The following is a 27012-nucleotide window of genomic DNA, read 5'->3' on the forward strand; positions in this document are numbered from 1 at the left end:
ATGTTATCTTATGGGACGTCTGGCGCTAGACAACACTTGCAACGTTACCAATTCTACCAGGCCGCGGAGGAGTTAAAAGTGGCCGTGGCTCGGTTCGGCTCGGTGCGAAAATCAAGCTGCCCAGCTGCCCACACACACACACATCTTACATCAATTATCTGACCCGAGCTTGGTCTAAGACGATTATTTCCAGGCTGGACCGATCCCTTGGGTCAACTGTTGACGCTAACTGAACCGAAATACTGGGGAACCGCTGACATTTACTGTAGTAACATTTGGAGGGTGACAAAAGAGAACATATATGTATATAGTCCTCGCCACCCTAAGTTGAGGCAGCCAAAGGCCGCACTAGATACACGCCGTGCGGCCTTGGGCTGCCTCAACTTAGGGTGGCGAGGACTATAGTTCATCTAGAATCTTGATATCAATTTACATCTAAGAGGAACAGGAACCGATATCAAATTTAATCGTCCAAATAAGAGGAATTATTTGTGATCAAGCCAAACAAAATTTAGATTTGTAGAGTATATGCGACTTATGAGATTATATAACTTTTTCTCTTTTTTAACAGAAAGCTACTAAATTAAGACAATTTGAATGATTTATTCATATCACTATTACCATATTGATTATATGTATAATCAATGCTATCACTATCATGGGGCAGCGCCTGAAGTGCTTTTTTTTATACCAAACCTAAATAGAAGATGATTTAGAAGAGGAGACTAAAAACACTGTTCAAATTCATAGCTTATATTGGGTTTTCCATTTTGTTAACCCGAAGAAACATAAAATTTCACAATTTATCTCTAATAAATTTTAATTTTGTAGGTACTCTTATACCTGTACGCTTAATGGTTACAGAGTAAGGTCAACAAACTGTAAATTTTAAATTTCAACATTACTCTTATGGAGAGTAATGATATGGAACTGTTTTAGTTTTCTTTCTTTTCTTGTTTATGGATATATTTTGATAATTTTTATTTAGCCAATTTATTTGTCTTAGGACTATACTATCATAAGCCATTCATTTAAATAAAAAAAAAAACAAAAAAAACCAATCCTTGTATCTATTATTTTTTATCTAAATAAGGAATAAAATATGACGTCATGTTTAAGGAAATATTGAAGTGAAAATCCAAACAGTCATAAGGAAATTTGTTTAGACTAGGTTTGCTTGGAAGGAGTTAACTTTTAACTTGTATTGCCACACTTTTTAAAACTGATGAAATTGGTAACCTTCAGACTTTTAGTTGAGCGAATAAAAAAAATCTAAATCAAAGGTACCCAGTTATACTATTTTGTTAACACATCATATTCAGCTGTGTCTCCATGATAAATCAGTCATACAGAAAAGAGCCATGGTTTATGGTGTACCTATTTACAATCTAGCAATAGCAATTAAGGATTGTTATGGATGAGCTCGTGCAAACTAAACATGTGGATGTGAAACTAATTTTTGATAAATTTATGGATGACTGTTCTTTATTTTTACCTTCACCAAATAGTTGTATTGTGATATAACATTATCGTTTGAACTTCACAAAGACATGTTTGTTAGGCATGAAATACAATTTCAATTATTTTATCTTAAGTATATTTCATAAGAATTGTTATGAAAATCGGATACTTTCTAAGGAACTTGACAAAAAGTTACATTGGAAAGTAAATTTGCATTGGAACGCATTAAGTTATTTCAAAACCTATACCCTAATTATTTTACTTGAACTAATTTAAAATGAATGATAAATAAGGAAAATTATGCAAAGAGAAATGTTAACACTATAAAAATAACTATAACGTGGACAAAATTATGGGAAATTTGAGATAGTTGGTCATACTGACGGACTTACAAAGACAGGTAGAAACATAACTTTCTTATCAGAATCTATTCTCATGTCAGCTTTAAATCCATCTAGTTAGTTATCTTTCCTGATATATTTTAATTTGTTCTTTGATGTTATAGGTTAGTGAGTAACAGGGGTTTGTTTTTATATTGTTCTAATGTCTCCTATTGAATTTTCTCAAGGTGTAAGTATGTAGTTTATTACATTAGTTGTTTTGATTTATTTTAATGATACAAGATTAGTTAGCGATTTAAGGTTTTTCCAGGGATGAAATAATTGTAAATATTGGTATTTTACTTTCAAGGTTTGGCTGTAGAATTTGGTTTCATGATATAGTCCAGTAAAATAAGACATTGTGGTATGCAAAAGGTTGGGTAGTTTTGATTTTTGGATATGTTGGGCCCATAACATAAAATCCAAGTTATCCACCTCGAGGTACCTCCGCGTGCCGCGGGGCCTGCCACTTGTTAACGAAATAGCATAAATTTGACCATTCCTTTGGTTTTGCAATCTATCTCGCGAACGGTTGGTTTTACTGAAAGCATTGCTTTATTAAATTAAAAGGGAATAAATTTGTGACAGTTTAAGCCCAACTCCATGTATACGAGTATAGCGTAAATAATGGTTGAAATACAGTACAACTATCTATAAACTTATTACATTTAAAAGATGGGGCAGTTATGAAAACATTTAAAAGGTCTTACAAAATATCACTTATATTTCCAAAATGCTATGTATCTTCCTTCTTGCATCTTGTAGAAATTTATTATCTTATAGACTATACGTATACAGGGTGTCCGGTCATAAGTGTTAAATAAAATTTTGCATTAAACTACATGGTAATGGTGACAGAATATCGCAAATTTGAGGTTCCCAACAGTTAGAGAATAACAAATAAATTAAAATTTTTCAAAAATTATTGTAGTTGTTATGAAAAAGGTTATAATACTCTGTTAAAAATTCACTTACTGTCAATTTCAATGTCATATTCAGAATCCTCACAAAATTTTAAATAGATATAACACATAATCGTTGGGATACGGAAAAATATTATATTTAAAATTCTTCGTTAAACAAATTATTTTTATATCGACGAAAATGTAAATAACATTCAGCAATTTATTTCTCGGTTGTTGAGTTCGGGCGAGGTTATCAAATATGACTAAAAACTTCCTTATTTAAAGGGCTTTACAATGATGTATTACAACTTTTACCTACTGTCAAATCCGTGGTGAATTTTACGCACTATTGTGAAAAATCACGGTCAAGCCAAAACAGATATTGTAAAAATAATAAAATTTTACTTACTATTTATGAGCTGACCACTGATGATGATGGTGTGTATAATTTATGATTGACCAGACTACACTTCCATCAAACTAAAGAGTTTTTTTTTAAGACTTTTGGAAAATTTGTAATTAAAAAACACAATACATTAGTAAAAAACACAATACACACTTTAATTTTAATATGAAAGGATAGTTAACACATTAAACAAATCAATGACATACTTTGTCCGAGGCTCCAATCCTTGGACCTTTGTAAATTGATACGGATGGAAGTTATTGTCCTTAAACACTTTATGTACTTTCCACCGGGACATACTAGTTTCAAGGGCAAGCTGTCTAACACTTGTAGTAGGATTATCCATAACTCTCTGAATTACACCCTCTTCAGCTGCAACATCATGCACAGGTCCTACTTCTTTCTTCTTCTTCTCAACCGATCCTGTTTCCAGCAAACATTGATGCACTCTAGTAAACACCTGAGTACTGGGGGTGGTGCGATCAGGATACCGATTCTGGTACTCTCTCTGAGCAGCCGACGCATTACCGTTACACAAACCATAAATAAAATGCATTTCAACATACTCCCGAATCGAAAAAGACATAGTTGACCGATTAGGGCCAACTGTCCACATGTGACTGATAGATCTTTTTAAGATATGACTACTGGTTCGCTTTGTTTTCTTATCGCTTGGATAAAGTATTGTTATCAGTAAAATACCTGAATCTATTGACTAAATCCATTCAACAAACTAGAAATTCAGGGAGATAATTTAAATCTTATATGAAAAATATACGATACCGTAACTCTATCACAAACACATTTTACTACTATGTTTCTTTTCTTAGCTTGGTAGTTATAAACAAAGCGTTGCATGCGAGAAAAAATACAAATTGTTTGTTGCCTGCACTTAAACGTATTATTCTTCACAATAGATTTTCTTCGCCCTACCATGTTTTTTCATAATAATGATCGAATTACATTAGGAAATTTGAAATACGGTAAAAACTATTATACACCGTTGTAAAGTCCTTTAAATAAGGAAGTTTTTAGTCATATTTGATCAACTCAGCGGAACTCAACAACCGAGATATAAATTGCTGAATGTTATTTACATTTTCGTCGAAATAAAAATAATTTGTTTAACGAAGAATTTTAAATAGAATATTTTTCCGTACCCCAACGATTATGTGTTATATCTATTTAAAATTTTGTGAAAATTCTGAAAATGACATTTAAATTGACAGTAAGTGAATTTTTAACAGAGTAAAATAACCTTTTTCATAACAACTACAATAATTTTTGAAAAATCTTAATTTATTTGTTATTCTCTAACTGTTGAAGTTGGGAACCTGAAATTTGCGACATTCTGTCACCATTACCATGTAGTTTAATGCAAAATTTTATTTAACACTTATGACCGGACACCCTGTATAATTGTAAACATATAATATAATGTTTGTATTTTTTTGTATTTGTGTTTCAGCTTCAGCATGAAGTTAAAGTCTGGGATCGGTTCATACGAAATCGTGAGACAGTTCAACACCGATTCATAGATTCCCCAAAAAGTGACGAGAAAGTTTGTGATGATGCCATAATACACCAGGTAAAATTAAATTTAAAAGTTGATATTTTCATAATTTTTGTTGTATTGAGGAATACAGTGTTCAATATATATTTGATTAACACCCCCATGTCTTTGAATTATTTATACATTCAATTAAAGTTTTCTCTCCATGTTAAATAGATTTATTGCAGTTGGATCTTTTTTGTACATACTGTACATATTTATTTGGCACGTTTGTTTTTTGTCACAGGTTTTTACATGTAACAAAAATAAAAACTTTTGTTTTTTTTAATAGCAGCAAACCAGAGTACTCATTGAGCCCAATGTAATTAATACTGGACACAGATTGAAGCAAATTTATCTTTGAATAAAAACCATTTAAAATAAAAATTCAAAAGGACATTTTCATTTTCTTGGTGTTTTTTTGTTTGTTTGTTTTTTCGGGGGAGTCTCTTTCATTATCTATCATGTGAATCGTCCATAGGTGCATAGATGGTTTTGTATTCAGTTCTATGTCAATTATTTAAACATTAATCAATCAACACATTGGTCAATTATGACCAATTTAAACTGGATGGTTTAAACATTAGTCTTATTCATATCTTGGATTCAGTGACATGTTATTTGTTAACAACACAAGGCATCAAGGTCTTAAAAATAAAGAGACACACATTTGGTTTTTTCTTAACCCAGACTCAGTAAAAAACCCTCTGCTTCAAATATTGTGTACTGGTGAAATTACCTGCTGTCAAGTGATCCTTTTGACCTTGAAAGGCGACCGGTTTCGATCCTCACGGGATCATCTTCAGGCGGACGTCGTCATCGTCTTTTCGTTCTTGCGAACACGTCGTTTTTTAAAAAACATTGAGTAGACAGTTTTTAACATTTAAAACATGTGGGGTTTGTGTAATGGGGTTAAGGGTGCCCATTACAATACATATTGTACATATTGAGAATAGATGTTGTTAACATTTAAAACATGTTTTAAATGTTAAAAACTGTCTACTCAATGTTTTTTAAAAAACGACGTGTTCGCAAGAACGAAAAGACGATGACGACGTCCGCCTGAAGATGATCCCGTGAGGATCGAAACCGGTCGCCTTTCAAGGTCAAAAGGATCACTTGACAGCAGGTAATTTCACCAGTACACGTATTGATCAGTGATTCGGAGGCTTAACTCAAACAAAATGAAGTTCAAATATTGACTATAATAAAGATAGACGGTATGCATAAATTTTCAAAATAATTTAGAGTGAAAAAAGTGAAATTTTCCCAAATATTTTACTTCATCATTATAATATTATAAAAAGTAACATATATTCCTGATCACAGTCACAAAAAGAAGCGGATGCTATGATATGTGTGGGGTGAAATGTTCTGTTTGACTTTTTTGGCCATGCTTGAAAATAAACCAGTTGAAAGTAAACAATTTTGTGATGGATAATACATACGAATTGAAAATGTATATATTTTCCTTAGTAAATTACTATTGCAAAAAGTTCAAATCTTGCTGTATATATATATATACATATATGTATGAAAACGTGTTTTTGGCCAGTGTGTATTTAGTCAAATTGCACTTGGGGAATATAACCCAGTGCTTCTACAGTATTACACCCCTTCATGTTTTGGGGGAGCGAGCTGGCGCAGTGGTTAGAGCACGGGACTTCAGTCCCTGAGGTCCCGGGTTTGATCCCCGCCAAGGCACCATTTGATCAAAGTGATAATGCCGCAACCCCTAGGTCTAGCCTGAAGTAATGTGAAAAACAATCCCAGGCTCGTGCCTAGCGTCCTAGGAAAAAAAACCCTTCATGTGACTTAAAAATGTCCATGAGCGTAGGTTTAAGGATGAATTTCCTTTTACCCAACAGATCAATATATTACATATGAGGATTGTATTATGAATCTGTAAAAAAAAACTATTTGCCTAGTCTGCAGGTTCGCTGAGTCAGAGGTATTTATATAAATGTGTATTGTTGAATAAAAGGCTGAAATATCTGACAACAATAATAATTGTTATCACTGTATATCCATGTTAATGAATGTAAGGTACTTATTTTAACCAATGTAATATTGTACTATTTGTATTGAACAAATGCAAACAAACAAACAAATGCATGAGATAAGTTTAAATTTGCCAAGTCGCAGTACATTGAATAGGATGGTACCATAGCTATGCATGAGGCCACATGTTCCTCCAATTGACAGTTTACAACACAATGGAAGATAAGTGATTGACATTGTGTACTGTATACATTTTTTATCCTAAAGCTTGGAACAGCTAGAGAAAGGTTAAAACTCTTGTAGACAGCTAGGTAATGTAAAGACACTACTTACTTTCACCCATGAATATTAGAACAGATAGTGGCATTGGATCATAAGCATAAACAAATGAGTAACAGGCCTGAATTCTACACCAATAACATTAACATATGGTTTAGACAGTTCTATTTAAGTAATGTTAAATAATGTTTACTTTCGGGCCGGTAACATCATTTTTTTATGTTTATGATCCATACGGTGTTTGTTCAAGTATTCGTGCTTTCACCTATGGCCATCCTATATCAAAGGGGATATTTATAGTTGCACCAAGAAAACTTTTCCATTTTGTTCTGTCCTCTGCATCATCTTTTGTATCTATTACTCTCTCCATTTCTGACTTAATTTTGTCCCACCAGGATATGGACACTATATCAACATTCTTCTCCTTCCTTGATGTTTCAGGAACCTTACTGGAAGTCTAAGGAGCTCTACAAGCAGCTGCTGGCGTCCTCGCTCTCCCTCCACTGTCGACCCGACAGCTGGTCCGCACAATGGCCAGTCAAGTCTCGTTGTAAGCCTCACCTCCTTTCCCCAAACATTGTCTTGGACTTGCCCAATATGCGTCAAAATGTCTGTGAGTACTGTGTTGTATTCCTACACATCTAAGCATGGATGTAATTTAATTGTGTTAAGATCACTAACCTCAGGAACATGAAAAAAAATTCTTCAGCTATGTAGGATATGTCAATATGTGGTATGTAAAGAGGGGAAAATAGTAAACTTTTTTCAATGATAAATTTTGTATTTCATAAATGTTTTAAATGACTTTTTCTTTTGTATAAACTTCTGTAATCAGTGTTATAGTACATTTAAATTGCTGTATGCACTCATTTTCTCTTAGCAAATTCTTTTTTACAGGGAATGAAGTACAGTATTCATACATTGTTAAATTCCAAAAGTAAAATTTTAATTGTTTAGGTTTTTAAATCTGTAGATACAATGATTATCATATACAATAATCAATCAGTTCAGATTAAATTGAGTACAAATTTATAAACCAACACCAATTTCAGTCAGTCCTGAAGCCAGATCCAGAAATTCCATGTCCATATCTGAAGCATTCACAATCTGTCCAGCACAACATTTTTCATGAAAATAAACTAAAAATAAATAAAAATAATTTAATCATACAATTTTAAGTCCACTCAAGGTAATTTTCGTATGTATAACCTGAGTTAGACATATAACAAAATAATGAATTCATGTACACATGTATATTACAGTTTTACCAACAACCCAGAGGTTGGCATTATCTATAATCTATAAAACCTTGCATTTATATCAGTCCACATGGGCCTCAGGCCAGTACGTGGAATGTTTCAAGTAAAGCAAAGGCGATACAGAACAAGAGTGCATTATGTACTGAATATTTTTAACAATAATTGGGATTTAACTCTGGACTGAAACCAAGCTAGCATCTGTTATTAACTGACCAATATTTGTAAATGTACCCTGTATGTGTGTGTTAGTTATTAACATGTCTTAAATTTAACACCTTTAGCTAGGAAAACATCCTTGTGATGATGGTTCCATATTGTAGGAGCTCAAACTAGTTGTATCTGAAATTAGGCCTATATAGATTGTCTAAAAGCAGTTATTTAAACCTTTTAGCGAAATTCCCATTGGGAATAAGCTATTGTACTGTAGGTCTCATGGTTAGTCCTAGACCCGTTACCGATTTACTTATTTGTTTTGAGGTCCCCAGAACGCAAAAACACCCTCCGTTCAAATTCATATAAATGTGTCCGTTAGCATGATAACTCAAGCAAAAATGATCAGATGAAATTTGGTACAAACGTCAAACGTATGTAAAACTAAATTTATTCAAACGAGTTTGCAAACCAGCACAATTGGACCATGGGAGCGAGGGTTTATGGGGGGTTTTATAGGGTAAAAATTTATTTTTCCCATTTTTGACCGTTGACCCTTAAAACACAAAATTTCATAATTTCTTTCCAAACAATTTTGTCGAGGTTAAAAAAAGAAATAATTTTGTACATGGCAGCGTTGTTGTAATGTCAAATGGTTAGAGGGATAGTTCAAAAAATGTTAAATTTAAAATTCCCATGTTCTTCTTACAGAGAATAAATAAACTGTTGTAGTTTGCTTGTTTATGGATATATTTTAATCAAAGTGGCAGTTTTGTTTATTTCATACTAAGCTATCAACTTTTCAATAAAAAAAACACCTCAAAACCTTCCAGTTTTAACGGAATATTTTATTAGAAATCAAGCCAGGTAAATGGAAATTCGCTTGATCTGCAGGTTTGCTGCGGCGGGGGTATTTTAATAAATGGGGCATGAACCCTTGACATTGCTGTCATAGATTTCTGTTCCGTCACGCTATTTGAATGAGCTGGATTGAATTTTTGTTTAAGATGGGTGCAACATAGTGGACTGGAGTGTGACTGGGTATCTGACAGTGTCGTTTCCAAGAAGTGTGTACCTTTGGCAGGCTTCAAACAACCAGACACTCAAGATAGACTACAAGGATACCTGCTGTGTTAAATGGAATGTGGACGGAACTGGACTGTTTATGGCGTCTAGATGTGGCGCTTTCAAGGTATTTCACATTCAAATCAAAATAGCTTCATTCACTCTAACAAATTTGTACAATTCCGTAGATGAATAGTGTAATGTAAATAATTTAGGCCTACTCTTGCTACCTACATTCTTACATAAATATTAGTAGGCCCTCGTGTACAGTGTGTATTGCATATTACTGGGTCAACTTCCTGGAAATATTTACTTTGACTGCTTCAAAAATCAAATCCTTGAATAATAAATTCAATAAGGTAATCCTATAAATTATTATTAAGTTTATTAATTTGCTATTTATCTTTCAACTGGTATATAATGTTAATGAGAAATTCATTTTAAAACTTACCATATTTCTAGTAGTTATACCTACATAGTTTTTTTTTTATAGCTCTAGTCTTTGATGATTGGGAACAATTTCATGTCGGATACTGATCTTGTGTAAATAATTTGTAATATTCTGATCCTTCTTTTTTTTGTAAACATAATAGTTTGATTATTTTACATAGCATTGATTACAAAACATGTTCTAAATTCACCAATATGAATTCAAAGAAAATGCTCTCTTGGGTCTATAGCTTAACTGATAGAGGTACTGAAAGTCGTTGTACTGCGAAAACAAATGTTAAGACTATTCTTCCAAATTCATTTATACTTAGCAAAGACATCATCAGTACCGTTTACTTAGTTTTATTATGACATGTCATAATTATCAATTATACAACAATGTTGAAGTATGAAAAATGTACCATCTTTAAACATAACCAAAACTTGTGAGACTCTTAGTAAATTAATTGTAAACTGTCATCTAATCTATTAGCAATAGATAAATTTACACAATTGCAAACCCTTTATTTTAGTAACAGGCCTACATTTAAAATATCCCATACACATCATATCTTTGGGATATTGCTAAAAAATTTGTTTCACTGATTAAAATGTGTACGTATTTAGAAAGGTCGGACAATAAGTACCGGTAGTTGTATAGATTGAGTGCCATATACAGTGAGTGCTCTCTCCTATATTTACAACTAGAATGACAACAATCTTTAAAATCACAAATCATGTTCCCAACTCATTACCATCATTTATACACGCAACCATTTGTATACCTGTATTATTGTGTGAATGCAACTAAACAATACTCACTCATAACGAGTTTCTACTGTATAGTATTCAGATATGAACATTAATGAGGAATTAACTACAAAAAGATCCGCACCCTGTCATCTCAGCTGTTTCATATCTTGCTGTGCCTTCCATCCTAGAAGTCCCATCATGTACATGTAAGTATGAATAACCTATCCTATATCCTATATCAACATACAACAGACGATTAGGGGTAGATAAGTTTGTAAATGTCACTGGGTTTTTACATTTTATTCGTAGAATTTGTTTCTAATAATAATTGCATGTCATTTTTCATTTTTAATATATGACACATCAAGTAATATAGCAATTCAAGTAACATACCATAATTAAGGTTAATAAATAGTAGATATTTAATCTTCAGAACTTTGTACAGTATGGATGTTTTTTAGTTGGTACCTACATGTCTCCTTCAGAGCAACAAGTCCAATTCAACTTAATTCAATTTCAAGTTAATTGAGTAAGTTTTAAATTCAATTCTTTGAGGGAAATATGTCAAGGGGGTGTTACAAATTGACTATCTCTTAAATTATATCCAAAAAGCAGTGATTTTGTATTAGATATGCATAAAAAAGGAATCGTGTAAGGTACAGTACTTCAGCAGAGAGATCCAAACATTTATTTCCTAACTCTTTGAGACCCAGGGATTATTTATTAATTCAACGATGCCTATTTATGTATACAGGGTGTATATAAAGTCCCGCACGGGCTTAATATTTTCTAAACAACAACAGATAAATCAATAAGATTTGGTACATCAACACCACACCTAAAAATCTACTTTTTTAAGGAACTATCAATTTTCTGTCATATCATAGGGACGTCAGGACGCAAGGACGCAAGGAGTCAGAAGGAAATCTTAAAAAGGAGCATAGGTCAATATGCACATCAGTTTAAAGGGCTTAGCTAGCAGAGTTCAATGCCGGAAACCGCGCCTAAAAAGGATCATCCGTTACAAAATGGCGGCCGTTCAAAGATTTCTTGAATCTGCCATTTTGAATTTTTGAACGACTACCATTTTTCACTCAGGCGTTCTTTGAGCTTGAATTTACGGCATTGTAATCTACTAGTGAAGACCTTTAATTTTATGTGCATATCGACCTATGCTTATGTTAACCATTTTCTTCCGATTCCTAGGTCTGTGCCCCTGAGGAGTAAGCGTATTTTTTTTTTTTTTTTTTTTTTTTTTAAGGGAGAGGAGGGAAAATATTTTTACGCACACAGGTAGCCAGCCTGTAGTGTGAGACTTCTGAATCTATCACAGACTACTCAAATTTACAAATTTAATTTTACAATTTAATTTACAAATTTTAAAATTTACAAATAGTAATCATGCTATTAATGGAACTATTTGGACAACTGAACACCAGGTGTGAGTGTGCAGTGCTGTATATGACTCTGTAGATACTGGCAGCTTGGCCAGTGGCGGCACGTTTTATTGGCGACAATCACTAGCTCTCTCTACGGCATTCATAAGGATAATATTAATTTTATAATTTATTATCAATGGATTAGGTATGCACAAACCATTAGCAGTGTATCATAAAATCAAAGAATATAATTATTATTGGGTGGAGGGTATTGAAAATTATATTTAAATGGAATAAGATTAGGTAAAACGAATTAATTCATCAATCTTGACCCAAACCTCTACCTGTGGGCAGTTGAGCGCGTTCCACCGAGCTCTGCTAAAGAGAAGTTGGTCCTCATGAGTTGAACCAGACTAAACCATCAATCTACACTGCTGTATCCTGTCTGTATCCGACAATGCTTTCACCGTTCATCCAAGGATCAGACCTAGCACTAGCAGTCTAACAATATTGTACTGGATTTCCCAATGCCCAGGCTGGTAGTGTCCCAGGCATTATTATAAAAGTATGCTTGCATAAATAGTTTTAAAGTAAGGTTTTGTTACATGGCCATTATTCTTACCTTTTGTGACTTGAAGAGTTGATGTGAATAAATGCAGGTTGAATAAATGATAGGGAATAGTATTCTTGCACTCTAAGTAAACACTGTGTAATTTAGCAGCTAGGAAAATGATTACTTTGGTAATTTATTTTTTTCTTTTAAATTATATGGTGGATTGATTTTTTTAGGGGCTGTTGCTTGGGTTCAGTGACTGCCCACTATGTCAACAAAGGTCTTCACATGTTTCTCCAGATTGTGGCAATGCATAAAGAGGAATCCATTGTTAGTCTCGGGGCCTCCCCCGATGGAACATACTTAGCTGTTACCCACATGTCAAACGAGATAGCCATATATGAGACTACAAAGTATAATTGTCTGTTCAACATTGTTATGATGGGTCCTTCTAGGGTAAGTGAATATGACTATAACAAGTTACAAGGAATGTTGTGTTACTTGTCAACATTAGCTATGGTATGTTTAAAAAATATATACTATTTAATCACACATGGCTTTTGGAAAATAATTTACACTCGATTAATTAAAGGGTAAAAATAAATCTTACATTCATCAATGACTGTAAGATTTAATACCATTTACTTTATTTGTTCAGAAAGATTACATTGATTAACAGACAAGTTTATGCAATAAAGTATTTAATATTCTAAACATAACCCTGGATAAAAAGTCCCTGGTTGAAACAATCTCAGCTATGATATTTCAGCATATTTTAGCAATTAAAAAGAAAAATACTGTAAAAAGTTAAACCTAAGACAAAAAACCCCTTTTCTTATTGGGTGAAATTTTCAATAAAATCAATAAATACCCTTTCATAAATACCCTTCACTTCCGAAAATTTTATAATTATTCTCTAATGCTAATTCACCTTTCTCTTTCTTTTTTTGAAGTTTGTTGGGCCTATATGAACTTTTGTGGTCCTGTCTGAGTGAATAATATTGTAAACCAGCTGTTATAACTACCTTCGTAAATTAACATAAAGTTCAAACTATAATAAGCCCCAAAGTAACATAAGAGACTTATTTGGTGGTTCAGAAACTGAGTAACTATCCCTGCTACCCTGCTAGTTGGTCTTCTTCCTTCAGATGACCTGGGCTTACTAGGTAACACCACAGTTGGGACACCAAAAGTCAGATATGCCAAACCGTTGACTATAGTCACAGAAAACATATTACTATAACCCAGAATGCCAACCGCGTGGTAAAAAGCATTAAGTGTTTTGAGAGAGCTTTGCCTGTCAATCGTAGACAGCGCCACCAGCGTTGCTATGCTGAGTGCATGGCAACGCTGGTGGCGCTGCCTCAGGCAAAGCTCTCTCAAAACACTTAATGCTTTTTACCATGCGGTTGGTATTCTGGGTTATAGTAGTATGTTTTCTGTGCTATAGTGGCCTATACATATAATAAAATACCATATGATGGTATATAGTAAATAGCCATGATTACACTAAAATTGTTGAATAATTCTTGGTGGGATTGGGATGTGTCACCAAACATTATTAATCTGTAAAACATCATGCAACTGTTAAAAACACCTACTTATAAGACTTGGTGTTAAGTTTTATTGTAATATTTTCATTAGTAAAGAACTTATCAAGCTGTTCTGGGACTTTTTCCCATCATTTATACGTATACACTACTGAAATACCCATACATAATGGCTACAAAAGTGACTTAACACATTCATTATAACTGATATTCTTGATTGATAATAATACAATTGACTGAGATCATTTTCTCTGCAATTAACTCTCTGAAGAAGTTCTATATAAGGACAAAATGACATTGTTGTCATGGTTTGTGTGTATTTACTGTGTATCCATTAGCCCCTGGACTTTAGTTTTCTCAGGTAAGCTCTAGCTGAACTCCATCGCTTTACAGAAATATTCCTGAACACAAAATAAGTGAAAATAAAAATTGAAATAGTCTTGCGAATCAGACTATTCATAGGTGTTTTGTTTCATTTACTTGAAACTCTTCCTCACATACATCCGAGGTATCCACCATGACTCATATAATACCCATACGAATAAGGTGATGGAATGTGACAGGTTGCTGAATGAAACTACAAACTTCGCAACGAATGATTAATTTATTATAATAAAATAATGTAACTTTCGACTTGCCTTATTAACAAATTTATAATCACAAAGTACTAGCTTATGAGAAAATACAATTCCGAATTAAAGTTATAGGTTTACAATGCTAAGATGAAGATTGTCATGATTAATTCCATTTTAGAAAAAGGGGGGATAGGCATACCAACTTAGACCAATTTAGGCGACCAACCGAAACGAATTTTGAATTTAGACAAACTTCAGCTGAGTGCTCTCCGTCCGTAGCCAAGTTGGCCGTGGAGGGGCACCAGCATTGCGGCTATGCCACGTGACGTCAGTTCAACGTTGGCCAGTGCTGCTGCCTAACGATCACTTGGGGCGTTAGACAAACTGTAGTTGCGCAGTTACTGGGTTCAGCGAAGAATTTGCTGAGCAGAGCCCAGCAAATTCCAGCCATGCGCGTTACACTTCTGGGAACATTGGCCTGGCCTGGCGTTGAGTCATGGTTGACGGAATATTCCATGGTGAGGAAACTGGGCTGACGCAGAAGTTGGGCGGTTAAAACAGTTCAATATTACAGACCCTCCTTTTATATTTTAAATAAAGCAAAGCTTTTGTGACGGTATTTACAGGGTTTCTTGAGGGTGTAGCAAAAACCTCCCCAACTGATATGTAATGGGTCTAGGAATTTTTGGGGCCGTCACAGGAACAACACTAAATTGTTATAATCTATAAGCTATAACAACCTTGAACTTCATCATCATGTATTATGTATTATTTACACATTTGTTGAATGTAGGGTGTTGCTTGGCATCCGTGGAAGAAACACTTGCTGGTTGTTGCTGATTGTCTCGGTTATATGGCTTTGTACAATGTCTTGGATCCTCTCAATCCCCTGGCTACTTACGAATCTGCATACGACTGCTCCATTCTTAACATCACCTTCAACCCTATATCCGCAGAACTTGTGGTCAGTCAAAACGTCTACAATGATGGAACAGGTAGTTGGTTAAAACATAAAACTGCAGATTGGTATTGGGTGCTGACGACATGCAGCTTGAAATGTATGGGGTGTTGAAAAAAAAGGGAACGCAAACGCTAAGAGCTATTTCATGAATATTGCAACAATGATCGATCAGCTGATCGTTGAAAATTGTTGAAAGTGTTTCTTTTACATTTTAACAGTTTTCACGAAGGCTAGGACTACGATAGCCAAGCCACAGCACAGTGTTCAAAAACTAATAGTAAACTATTAATCATTTATTTTTGGGTTTCCTTTTTTTTGCACCACCCAGTACTTAGATATAAAATTCTGGCACATGTGATTTTTGTGTAATTTAACTTTAAAGCATGAAATTAGTGTGATATCACTTTTAGTCAACACATTTTTTGTTATCAAAGTACAAAATCCATGATAACTTTAGCTAGTTTTTCTGACTGTATTATAAAATTAATTTGTCATAATCTTGTTCTACAAGAAAATATTTCCTTGTAGTAAATTGCCATTCCCTTTGTTAGGTAGCCCTTATTCCCAGCTCTCAGTTCTTGCTTCCTTCGACAGAGTTGTGGACAGAATGGACGGCCATGAAGGTCCAGTCCAATTCCTCAACTGGAGTCCTGATGGTACGCAACTTGGTAAGTTAGTTGACAAGTAATGTTCTGTGGTCAAAAATTACCTCTCTCTTATATAATGTTCCCAACTCATCTCACCATATGACACTATTCTCACAAGGTAAACATTAATACTTTATTGTTCAAAGTTAATTTTTGGTGATGGTGATTTTATGTTATCAAAGGAATTATTGGGGACATTTTCCATTACAATTAGTAAAATACTCCCGCCTTTTGGATTGCCAAAATTGGGCAAACCTGCATACCAAGGGGATTTCCATTTGCTTGATTGAATTTTGACTTAAACTTGTCAGATTGATTCCATGTTTGAATAACATTAGGTTTAACAATATTAGGTTTGATGCTACAGGGAGGATAATAAAGTTTGATTTTTAGTAAAACTTTAATAGCTTAGTATAAAACAAATTAATTCGTTAAGTATGATTAAAATATCAACATTTTATGCATATGACACCTTATTGGTTGGAGGTCTATGTACCAATTTGCAATCCAAAGTTGGAGATTCAGTTAAATCGCTTATAAAGATGGTTACCACTGAACATCCTTCTGTCCAAGTCTGTTTTCATGCAATTCCTGACTCTCAATAAGAGCCATCAAATGGTCTCATTGAATAAGTGTGAGATACAAGAGTTCTCAGTAGCAATATTTTTACGTATAATTATGAATAATATATGTTGTCATGGTCCATTAATGTATAAGAACTTTAGTATGTTGAACCGCATCTGCCATGCATTTAGGACGCTGCAACCTCTTCTTGATTGGGAAGTGTTAGTTGCAGTCTACTATGGTTGTTTTTTTTTCATTCATGATATATGATATTGAAGTCTGGGGTGGTTCTATCCATGCTACTATAAGGTCTTTGCCGTCCAGAGAAGGGCAGTGCATATCCCTAATGGCTTACCACCACTTCAGTCATGTAGAAGAGTATATTTTGGGAGCAAAATATTTTATCATTGCCTTCATTATTCATCTACAGAGAAATAATGTAGACAGTTAATTATCTGAAGGATTGGTTGGTCAATCATAGATATCCCACTCTGACGCTCTCTGAAAGGAATGCAAATTTGTCTGGACTCATCATCTATAATCCTCTTCCTAAGGAAGTAAAGCAGTGCAGTTCAAGGTTTTTGGGAAACGGCTAAAACCATATATATATATTGGAAGGCGAGTTTTCCAGTCCAGGAATTCCTGTCTGCCTGATCTCATTAAGGCAGTAGTTCATACTACCAAGAATCCCATAGACAAGTAAGAAACGGTTAATTTTTTTTTTTTTACCAGGCCTGTTTTTGACTATGTCAGCGCCCTAGGCACAACTAAAATAGTAGCGCCCCTTTGCAATATGTATAACAGGGTGCCCATCAACCGGGAAATCCGGAAATTAAGCGGATTTTTTTGTAACCGGGAAACATGCGTGAATTTTTTATTTCTACCTGGAATTGTCAATTTACCACAATGCCGCATGACAACAATGACGTTTCCGTGACAGCGGGAGACGATAATATGGCCGTGAGGGATGATCAGAACTTTGCCGCGATCGCATGAGACGATGATAATGTCTAAACGACCGCGGGATATGATCATGATTTTACCGCAATACGATAATGAGATCTACAGAGCCGTGAAGGATGATCAGAATATTGCCGCGATCGCATGAGACGATGATTATGTCTAAACGACCGGGGAACATGATAATGATTTTACCGCGATCACGCAATACGATAATAAGATCTAGAGAGCCACGAATGATGGTCAGAATACTGCCGCTATCATAGAAGACGAAGATAATGTCAACACAACCGCGGGAAATAGTCAGAAATTTTCCATGATCGCGGAAGACGATAATGATCTTCTCATGACTGCGGGATATTATTAACATTTTGCCATAATCGTGGGAGACGATAACGATGTCTTTACGATCATGGGAGACTATTACGATGTTACAGGATCGCGGGAGTTACAATAGTGATGTCTACTATTGTACACGGCTGCGAGGGATGATCAGAATTTCACCGCAATCGCGTAAGACGATGATAATGTCCAATCAACCACGGGAAAGATCAGAATTTTGCCTTATTCGTGAAAGACAATGATGATCTCCAAACGACCGTGGGAGATGATTACCATTTGCCACAATCCGCAATGGTGGGAGAGGATGACAATGCCTCACGACCGCAGGAGGCGATGATGTCTTCACGGCTGTGAGGGATTATCAGAATTTTATCGTGATCGCGCAAAAAGATGATAATGTTCACACGACCCCGGGAAAAAATTCGAATTTTGCCTCGGTCGCGGTAGACGGTGATAATCTCCTCACGACCGCAGGATGTGTTCATATATTGCCACGATCAAGGAAGACGATAATTATGTCCACACGTCCGCCAGAAATAGTAAGAATTTTGCCGCGATCGCGGGAGACGGACAATGATGATGTATACACAACCACAGGAAATAATTAACATCATGCCGCAATTGCGGGAGACGGTTAAGATGTCTACACGGCCGCGAGGAATTATCAGTTTACCGCAATCGCAAGCAAATACAGCCACAATTTTTTTTTATTTTCCAATATTTTGGTGCCCCCAAAAAAAGCCAATTGCCTCGCGCCCTAGGCACGTGCCTACCGTGCCTATTTGGTAAATCGACCCTGGGCTTAACAAATTGTGAATTTAACAATAGAATCCAGTCTTTTATTGATAACAACTTTAATAAAAAGGAAGAAATTAATATCAGTACTTAACCATTAGAGGATATGATAGCAGCCGGCATAACATCGCCTGTTCAGCTGACACCATCATATAAAACAATAGATCGTAGGAGCCCAGACCCGGCATCGCCCTGTCCAGCACCACCTGCCTCAATAACACCTTCAGCAGTCCTGCCGACACCTTCACCGGAGACACCAATGTTGCCACCTGCCCCACCATCACGACCTTCAGTGACAGCTGTGAATGAGAATGTGATCAAAGTAGTGCCCAGCGACTTCACCTTCTGTGAGTTGCTAAAGCAGAGCAATAGGCCAATGGTGGAAGTGAATAAAACAGCTCATGTGCCACAATTGTTAAATTTGGAGGTAGATTCTACAAGTCAAAGCCAAAACGATACCTTTAATTTTTTAGTAGATCAAGCAACCCCCATTGGAAAAATAACAGTAGAGTAAGCAATTTTTTATGTATTATTATCGAAACATTAGAGGGTTGCAATCATCAATTGAACCTTTAGAAGTAACTCTAGCTGAACTAACACCTAGTATTGTCAGAGCATACAATGATAAGTTCTTCTCTGGAAAAATTAAATATTAGTGGTTACAATGTTGCTTCCAGTTTCGGAAAAATCGAGAGTTGTGGTGGTGTTATTATTTTAGCAAAACCATTTATTCTTTGAATGAAATTATACTACTTGAAATTCAAAATCTCTTCACTGAACACATTTTTGAATGTTGTTTAGTAGAAGTAGATAAAATTATCCCAAGGAAAAAACTCACTATAATTGGTTTCTACAGGAATCCAACTAAGCAAAATGAATATGAATTTATCAAAGTACTTAATACAATGCTTGAAATAATTAGTTTTAAATAAAAGTATGTGGTTTTTATGGGAGATATTAATATTGATATGCTGAATTTAAATGACACCAGCAGGAAAAACTTACTGCGTGTTGTAAGCTAATGGCTTCCAGTCATTGGATGATTTTCCGACAAGAATCATCGATACAACTAAAACTGCAATAGATAACATTTTCACAAATTTAGATAGGGGCTGTTATAAAACTATGGGTGTTAACACACAACTTTCAGACTATGATGGCCAAATAGTTGAAGTTTTTAACAATACAAAAAATATAGCCTGAATAATTCTTCCTTTTATTTTGAGCATAAATAAATTTGTATGATAAAAACGTTGAACAATTTATATCCGCTTTACAGCATGAGTCATGGCTTAATCTTTATTTATGCCCTTTGGAATACAAGTATGATGTTTTTATGAAATAATAGCAGTTACCCGGCGCGTGTTGCTGCGCTAACAATTATTGTTTTAAATGGTAATTTGTTCGTTACGATAACTAATAAAAATGTATACCAAATACAAAAATATAATATTTATATTACTTAATTGCCAGTGGACAAACAATGTTTTTATTTTTTCATTAGGTGTATAAATATATAAGTTTTTAGGCGGACCTACCACCACGTGAGCACGTAACATACTGCTGTCCGTGTGAAATCATGTATTTTCTAAATTTAAACCAGCGATAGCCCTTATGCCTTATAATGGTGATTGGGAAAGCGAGATGCAAAGGAAATTGTAGTCGCTTAGATTCAAAGGGTAATTCGGATTAAATATTCGGTATTCTTGGGATCATGACTATTACTCCTTTAAACTTACCACTGATGATTTGTTGCTTCGATCAAGTTTAGTATCACTTTTTTAGCGAATTTCCCTATAGGGAAGTAGCTATTAGCGAATTTCCCTATAGGGAAGTAGCTATTAGCGAATTTCCCTATAGGGAAGTAGCTATTAGCGAATTTCCCTATAGGGAAGTAGCTATTACCTAAGTGGCACGGTAAGACCTAGACCCGGGACCGATTTACTTTTTCATTTTGATGTCCCCAGAGGCCAAAAACACTATTCGTTCAAATTTTTATATATGTATATATATATATAGACTTATATATATATATATATATATATACGTCCGTGAACGCGATAACTTGAGTAATTTTTGTCCGATTTTGATGAAATTTGGTTTAAAGGTGTAAGGCGGAATAAACTTGAATGAGTTCGCGAACCAGCACGATCGGACCATGGAAACGGGGCTTTACAGGGGGTTTTATGGGGTAAAAATTGGTTTTTCTCACTTTTGACCCTCAAAACACAAAATTTCCCAATTTCTCTTTAGACCTTTTTAAAGAGCTTAAAAAAACAAATAATTTAGTATGTAAAAGTATTTTTGTTCGATTATTAGTAACGGAGAAAATTAAAAAAATTGTAAATTTAAAATTCCCATGTTATTCTTATGGAGAATATTGTCAAATGTTGTAGTTTGCTTGTTTATGAATATATTTTGATCAAACTTGGCAAATTTATTTATTTTGTACTAAGCTATCAATATTTTACTCAAAAACACAATTTATTAGTTTCCTTGTAGCAGCAAACCTAGGTACTCGTTAAACCTAATGTTATTAAAATATATTTAACTGAAAATCAATTCAGACAAATGGAAATTCGCTTAGTCGGCAGGTTTGCTGCGGCGGGGGTATTTTTAATTGTCTGTCTGGTTCCGATGCACAGCTTGGGTGGATTTGCGTTTCACATTAGTATTGTTGGAGTTCATTCTTTACGACAGTAATGGGGTGGGTTAATAACCGAAATTCAAATTTCAAATTGGGAGGCATTTGAATACCTGAGATAGCAGGCACAATTATTATCATTCACTTAATAATTTATATTAGATTGTGTGGGTATAGAACAAAAGATAAAAATATTAAGGCATTGCCATCCCTTTTATTTTTTATAATACTTTGATAAAGGTTTTTACTTTTTATGTTTACATATTTAATAGTGGAGAATTTAAACGTTGTTGAGTACACAGGTGTGCTGCGATTGGGGTTTTATAGATTTGGACTTATCCAAAAGTAAAATAGTTTTCTGTGCTGTATTCTGTGGAAACAGTGGGGCACTATTTCAAATCATGACTAATACAGAATGTTGTGATTATTCAAACCTACAAAACAATTGGTAAAAGTAAACATCTGCTTTGAATATAATATTTATTTGTAAACATTGTAGTTCCAATAGTCTGACATTGGACCCCTTAAAACCCTCTGGGGCGAAGCCCTTTTGACGAATCTGCACCGAACTTCACACAAACCATCCTTGAATAATGATTAAAATTCATTGTTGTAGCCCCGGAACTGTAATATATAAAATATTTGGCTTTACATTACCTTTACCTTTTGGAACTGAGAAAGGTAATGTAAAACCAAATATTTTCTTGAATAATGCTTAATAATGCCTGAAAGTTTTATTACAATCTGTCAAGTGGTTTCGGAGTCCATAGGGTACATCCATACATACATACTTCCTCTTTTATAGATATAGATTTATGCGTTATTTTAATACATTCTTTCCATCAACTCTCTCAAGACAATATACTAAGTAGATTTCTAATGAACAGACAAAATTGGAGACAAAGTTGAACAAAGTTTGGACAACGTTGGAATGACAAAATATTATTAATCTTAACAAAGCAACTAGAGAGTTGAATTGCAAACAAATTTAAAAAAATAAGCAGTTTAGGAATAAATTGTATTCTTCTAAAAAAAAACAAAAAAAAACAGTATTATAAAAGAAAAATTGGTAATTATGACAATGTTAATATGGCATCTTGGAAGATCGTATATTCTGAAGTAGGAGCCAAAACTATAAATAATCATAATATAAACCTAATAGTAAATAATTATGTATGTTCTGACTCTTCCCTGGTCTGTGGCCAATTCATCAATTATTTTGCAGATGTAAAAGAAACTTAAACTTTCAAAATTGTTGATAATATTCTGCATCATGTACTTCCTTCATATAAAAGGAGCTTCAAATTTAGCTTTATTGATGAAAGCAACATTGATAAAATTAATAAAAGTGTCAAAAATTCCTATAGTGCTGGCTACGATGGTATTCCCGTGGTTCTTTTTTAAAAAGCTAAATCAGTCCTACTTAAACTAATAACCCATCTTATATTAATTAACTCATCTTTGATATCAGGAATTTTCCCTAGCAAACTCAAAATTAAAACTGGTGTATTCAAAAAATGAGACAGACAAACAGGATCAAACTTCAATTTCAAAAATCTATGAAAAGGTTGTTTATTACCAACTGGTATGCTTCTTTGAAAATAATGGTACATTTGATGACTACCAACATGGATTCCGCAGTGGCAGATCTGTCATAACAGCTTTCATTAAATCCATCGTTGATAGTTTAGAAAGTAAATCTAAAGTGGTAAATGGTGTATGTAGTGGTTCATGGACCTCAGTAAAGCTTTTGATCCATTTCTCATGAGTTGTTACTTTCAAAGCTCAGTGGAAGTCGACAAAATAGTACTGCATTGAACTGGTTCAATTCATATCTTTTTGGTAGAAAACAATAACCAGAACTGAGTCACTGTAATAATAAAAAACTATAAAATTGCTTACAATTCTTGTACTTGGCAAGTAAAATATGGGGTGCCCCAAGGATCAATCCTAGGCCTCCTTTTATTAATCTTTTATTTGAGAAATTTTCCGTAATTAAGAGATTTTAGCAAGCTTTGCTTATATGCTGATGATGCAAATTTAAAAATATCCGCAGAAATATATGCTGAACTTGAAGCCGAGGCCAATACTGATACTGTATATATATTATTACTCAACAGTATTTTAATTAGAATAATTTGCTTTTGAACACAGATAAAACTAATTTTATGTGTTTCCAAGCAGGCAAAACTAAAATACAAAATCTGCCAAAAATTGTAGTTAATAACAACACAATTCGAAATAAAAACCAAATCAAATGCTTCTAGGATTATAAATTGTTGAAAATTTGAAGTGGAGCCATCATATTGATCACTTACTTTCTAAAATATCATCTGGTCTATTTGCGCTAACAAGATTAAAACCCCTATATGAAAAGGAAACTTTAAAAATTATATTTTTCATACATACATTCAATCATATATTTTGGAGTTTCACTTTATGGTGCAGTAAAAAAGGAAAAAAATTAAAATCAATTCTAAAAATGCAAAAGAAAGCTTTTAGAATATTATGCAATTTAAAACGCAGAACTTCAGTCAAAGAACATTTTAAAACTGAGAATATTATGACTATTTATGGGATGTATGTCTATGAAACAGTTTTATCAGTAAAAGACAGATTTGATGAATTACAACTTACTGGAGACTACCACAATTACTTTACTAGAAATCGAGAGAACCTGGCCACAAGCTTGCATACTCTGCAACTTTTCACAAAGACACCTAAATATGCCGGTTCCAAATTTGACAATAAACTTCCTAAGGAAATTAAATTTGAAACTTCAAAAAATAAATTTAAATCGAAATTGGAAAAAAAATTCTAACAAACAAGGCTATGTACTCCTTTGAAGAGTTTTAGTTCCATAAGTTATTGCTTCATTTCATATAAATTGAAACTTTTGGTTTTAAAATAATTCTATTTATTATTTTAATTTGGATTTTTTCATGTAAACACTTTTACGTTGCACTGTTTGTTTTACTTTATTTGAGCAGAAAAGCTATTAATATTGATGGAATGTTGTTACACCATGCATGATAATGACGAGAGTTTTAGTTAAGTTAGTTTTATTAAATTACTCTTGACGCCATTCCTTTATTGATGTATTGTACTTAAATGAATAAAGTTATATGAATTGAATTGAACTAAGCATGGCATTATTATTAATTTTATTTATGAAAATTTTGTATAGAATAAAATATGCTAATTAATTGTTTGTTTTAATTGTTTGTACCGAATTTCATTGAAATCAGATCATTTTACTTCCAGTTATTTTATGTATATGGATTTGAACGGAGGGTGTTTTTAGCATCTAGGGACATAAAAACAAAAAAGTAAATCGGTCCCAGGTAGAGATCTTACTATTAGACCTACCTAGTAATAAGTTATTCACTATATGGGAAGTTCGCTAAATATAAATATTTACTGCGCTTTCGCTTAAGGATCTAGAATATGATCCCATCTTCAAGTGAGTTCTGAGGGAAATAGACTAGGAGGGAGTCCTACAAAGTAAGTTTTTAGACGTAGAAAACGTCATACAATTTTTGTGTTTTACTAATATTTATGAAAAATGGCCACAATCATTAAATCGTAGTTGAATTCTTTGTTGGAATATCCACTTATGATCACAAAATTAATTAGCTAGTACCTGTAGAGTCGATAGTTTCATCCTGTCATGATTGTTTTTTAAAATAAGTCCAGCGTATAGTATAGGCCCTACTTCTTAATTTAGAATCTTAGTCTTCGGACTAACTGCATTGTTGCATTAGAGGAGATAGAGAACGACATTTTGGATGCGTTCCAGTGATCCATTTTGGGCAAACTACAATTTAACTTTGGTTTGTTTTGCTCCGAAAATATATTGCAGCAACATATCCAAAAGTCGTCCACTACCTTCACCAATTCAACGACATGGTTATCTCCCAAAGACCAAAGTTTTGACTGCCTACTTTGACAGTGCCTACCATCAGGATTAAGAAGATAGAAGAAACTGCTTACTAGGGTATTATCGAATTAGCTACCATAATGTTGTGGGTTGGTATTAAGACCGAAAACCTTAATGGTTTTGGACCGCTTTCCCAAAAGTGTTTAATCTAACTCTCTGACTTAAATTAAAATGCCAATAGCGTGGGGAAAAACGTATTAATCATCCAATTAAGTTAATAAAAGTAGGTAAATTTAAAACTGGTTTAAATTACAAAATGTCAACCAACCAACCAAAATTGAAATTAATGGTTGAACAACGTTTACTCAAAAGATATGTTGACCTGACATCAGTGGTGTGCATAATTGAGTACCATACTTTTGTCCATGTATTCTACTTATCAGATCAGAACTTAAAATGCACCTCTGTGATCTTTCGGTAATATGTGTTCAATATATTTGTTGTATCAGTGCTATGGTGTGTTTGATATAGTTTTTGTTTTGTTTACCATTTGTAAACCTGGTATATGAACTGATTAACACTAATCAATCCTGTATAAAAGGATTTAATAATATATCTTTCTCTATTTCTGTTTGGTTACTGTGTTATATTTGTATTTATACTTGTTGTTCAAGAGTAAATCGATTTAAATATTCTTCTAACACTTTAGCTAACCAGATAGAAAAGAGTGTAATACATAGTATAAAATATATTTCACAAAATCTTCAAAAAACCCGCAAAAATAAGGGAAAAATAAGTTTTTCATGATTTTATCTAAACTATTGCATATTCTCTTTGGCTATGTTTACAAAGCAGACCAGGCAATCTTTTATTAACTACATTCACTATGTATTTTCTAGCTACTTCAGGAAGTGACGAGACAGCTAGGATCTGGGACTTTCTCCCTCAAAATTTCAAACAAAGGACAAAGAAGTCCAGCAAAATAAACTCAATTTCTGCTTCTCTAGAAATAGGAAAACGCATGGGATTGTCTATTAGATAAGCTACAAGTCTTTTGACTTTAAACTACAATTTAACCTAAGCAAACACTCTAAGAGTTTTACATCACAATGGTATGGTTGCATAGTTACCTTCTAAGAATTATATCCATAAGTATAGTAAGTAATTTCTCAAACCCCTTAAAATCTTTAAGGATATTTGAATTTTTCAATCAATTAAATGCATTGTGTCAAAAGCTTTAAAAAAGGTTATACTTAAATAAATTACTAATTTCAATTGGTCAAAAATATTCGGTACTTTCTGGTAGGCCTACTCAAGAATCAAATGGTCTAGTTAATTGAAACTTATTTCACATGCAAATAGCCATATCATTCATTAACTGAAAAATATATTTTTTCTAGTCAGTGTTAAGAATTTGGATTTTAGTTTAAAGATATATGTTTACTTTAGTAACTCTCTATGTTTGTTGTTATTTTTAAAATATTTTTTTATTTCAAACAAATTGCTTCATGTCATGAGCATG

The 27012-nt window shown here is 33.7% G+C and overlaps 1 protein-coding gene across 1 annotated transcript; it reads left to right on the plus strand.

The window, feature by feature from the left end:
* On the plus strand, positions 1–27012 carry LOC128999096 (protein cortex-like). The gene is made up of 9 exons (XM_054425451.1): positions 1–102; positions 4621–4740; positions 7426–7597; positions 9401–9585; positions 10734–10846; positions 12809–13028; positions 15491–15692; positions 16210–16326; positions 26390–27012. Exons 1-9 carry the CDS (start codon positions 1–3, stop codon positions 26530–26532), a joined length of 1374 nt encoding a protein of 457 aa, XP_054281426.1. The 3' UTR covers positions 26533–27012.

Source organism: Macrosteles quadrilineatus, unplaced genomic scaffold (genome assembly GCF_028750875.1).
Source record: "Macrosteles quadrilineatus isolate MER2022 unplaced genomic scaffold, UCM_ALF_1.0 Scaffold_7__1_contigs__length_78375512, whole genome shotgun sequence".
NCBI classification, from domain to species: domain Eukaryota; kingdom Metazoa; phylum Arthropoda; class Insecta; order Hemiptera; family Cicadellidae; genus Macrosteles; species Macrosteles quadrilineatus.

What these genes read in the sequence shown, in the direction of transcription:
- LOC128999096 (XM_054425451.1), top strand. Translation starts at nt 1, where the DNA reads ATGTTATCTTATGGGACGTCTGGCGCTAGACAACACTTGCAACGTTAC. An exon ending in CCGTGGCTCGGTTCGGCTCG is followed by an intron (nt 103 to 4,620) that starts GTGCGAAAATCA and finishes TTTGTGTTTCAG; the next exon opens with CTTCAGCATGAAGTTAAAGT. An exon ending in TTATGATGGGTCCTTCTAGG is followed by an intron (nt 13,029 to 15,490) that starts GTAAGTGAATAT and finishes TGTTGAATGTAG; the next exon opens with GGTGTTGCTTGGCATCCGTG.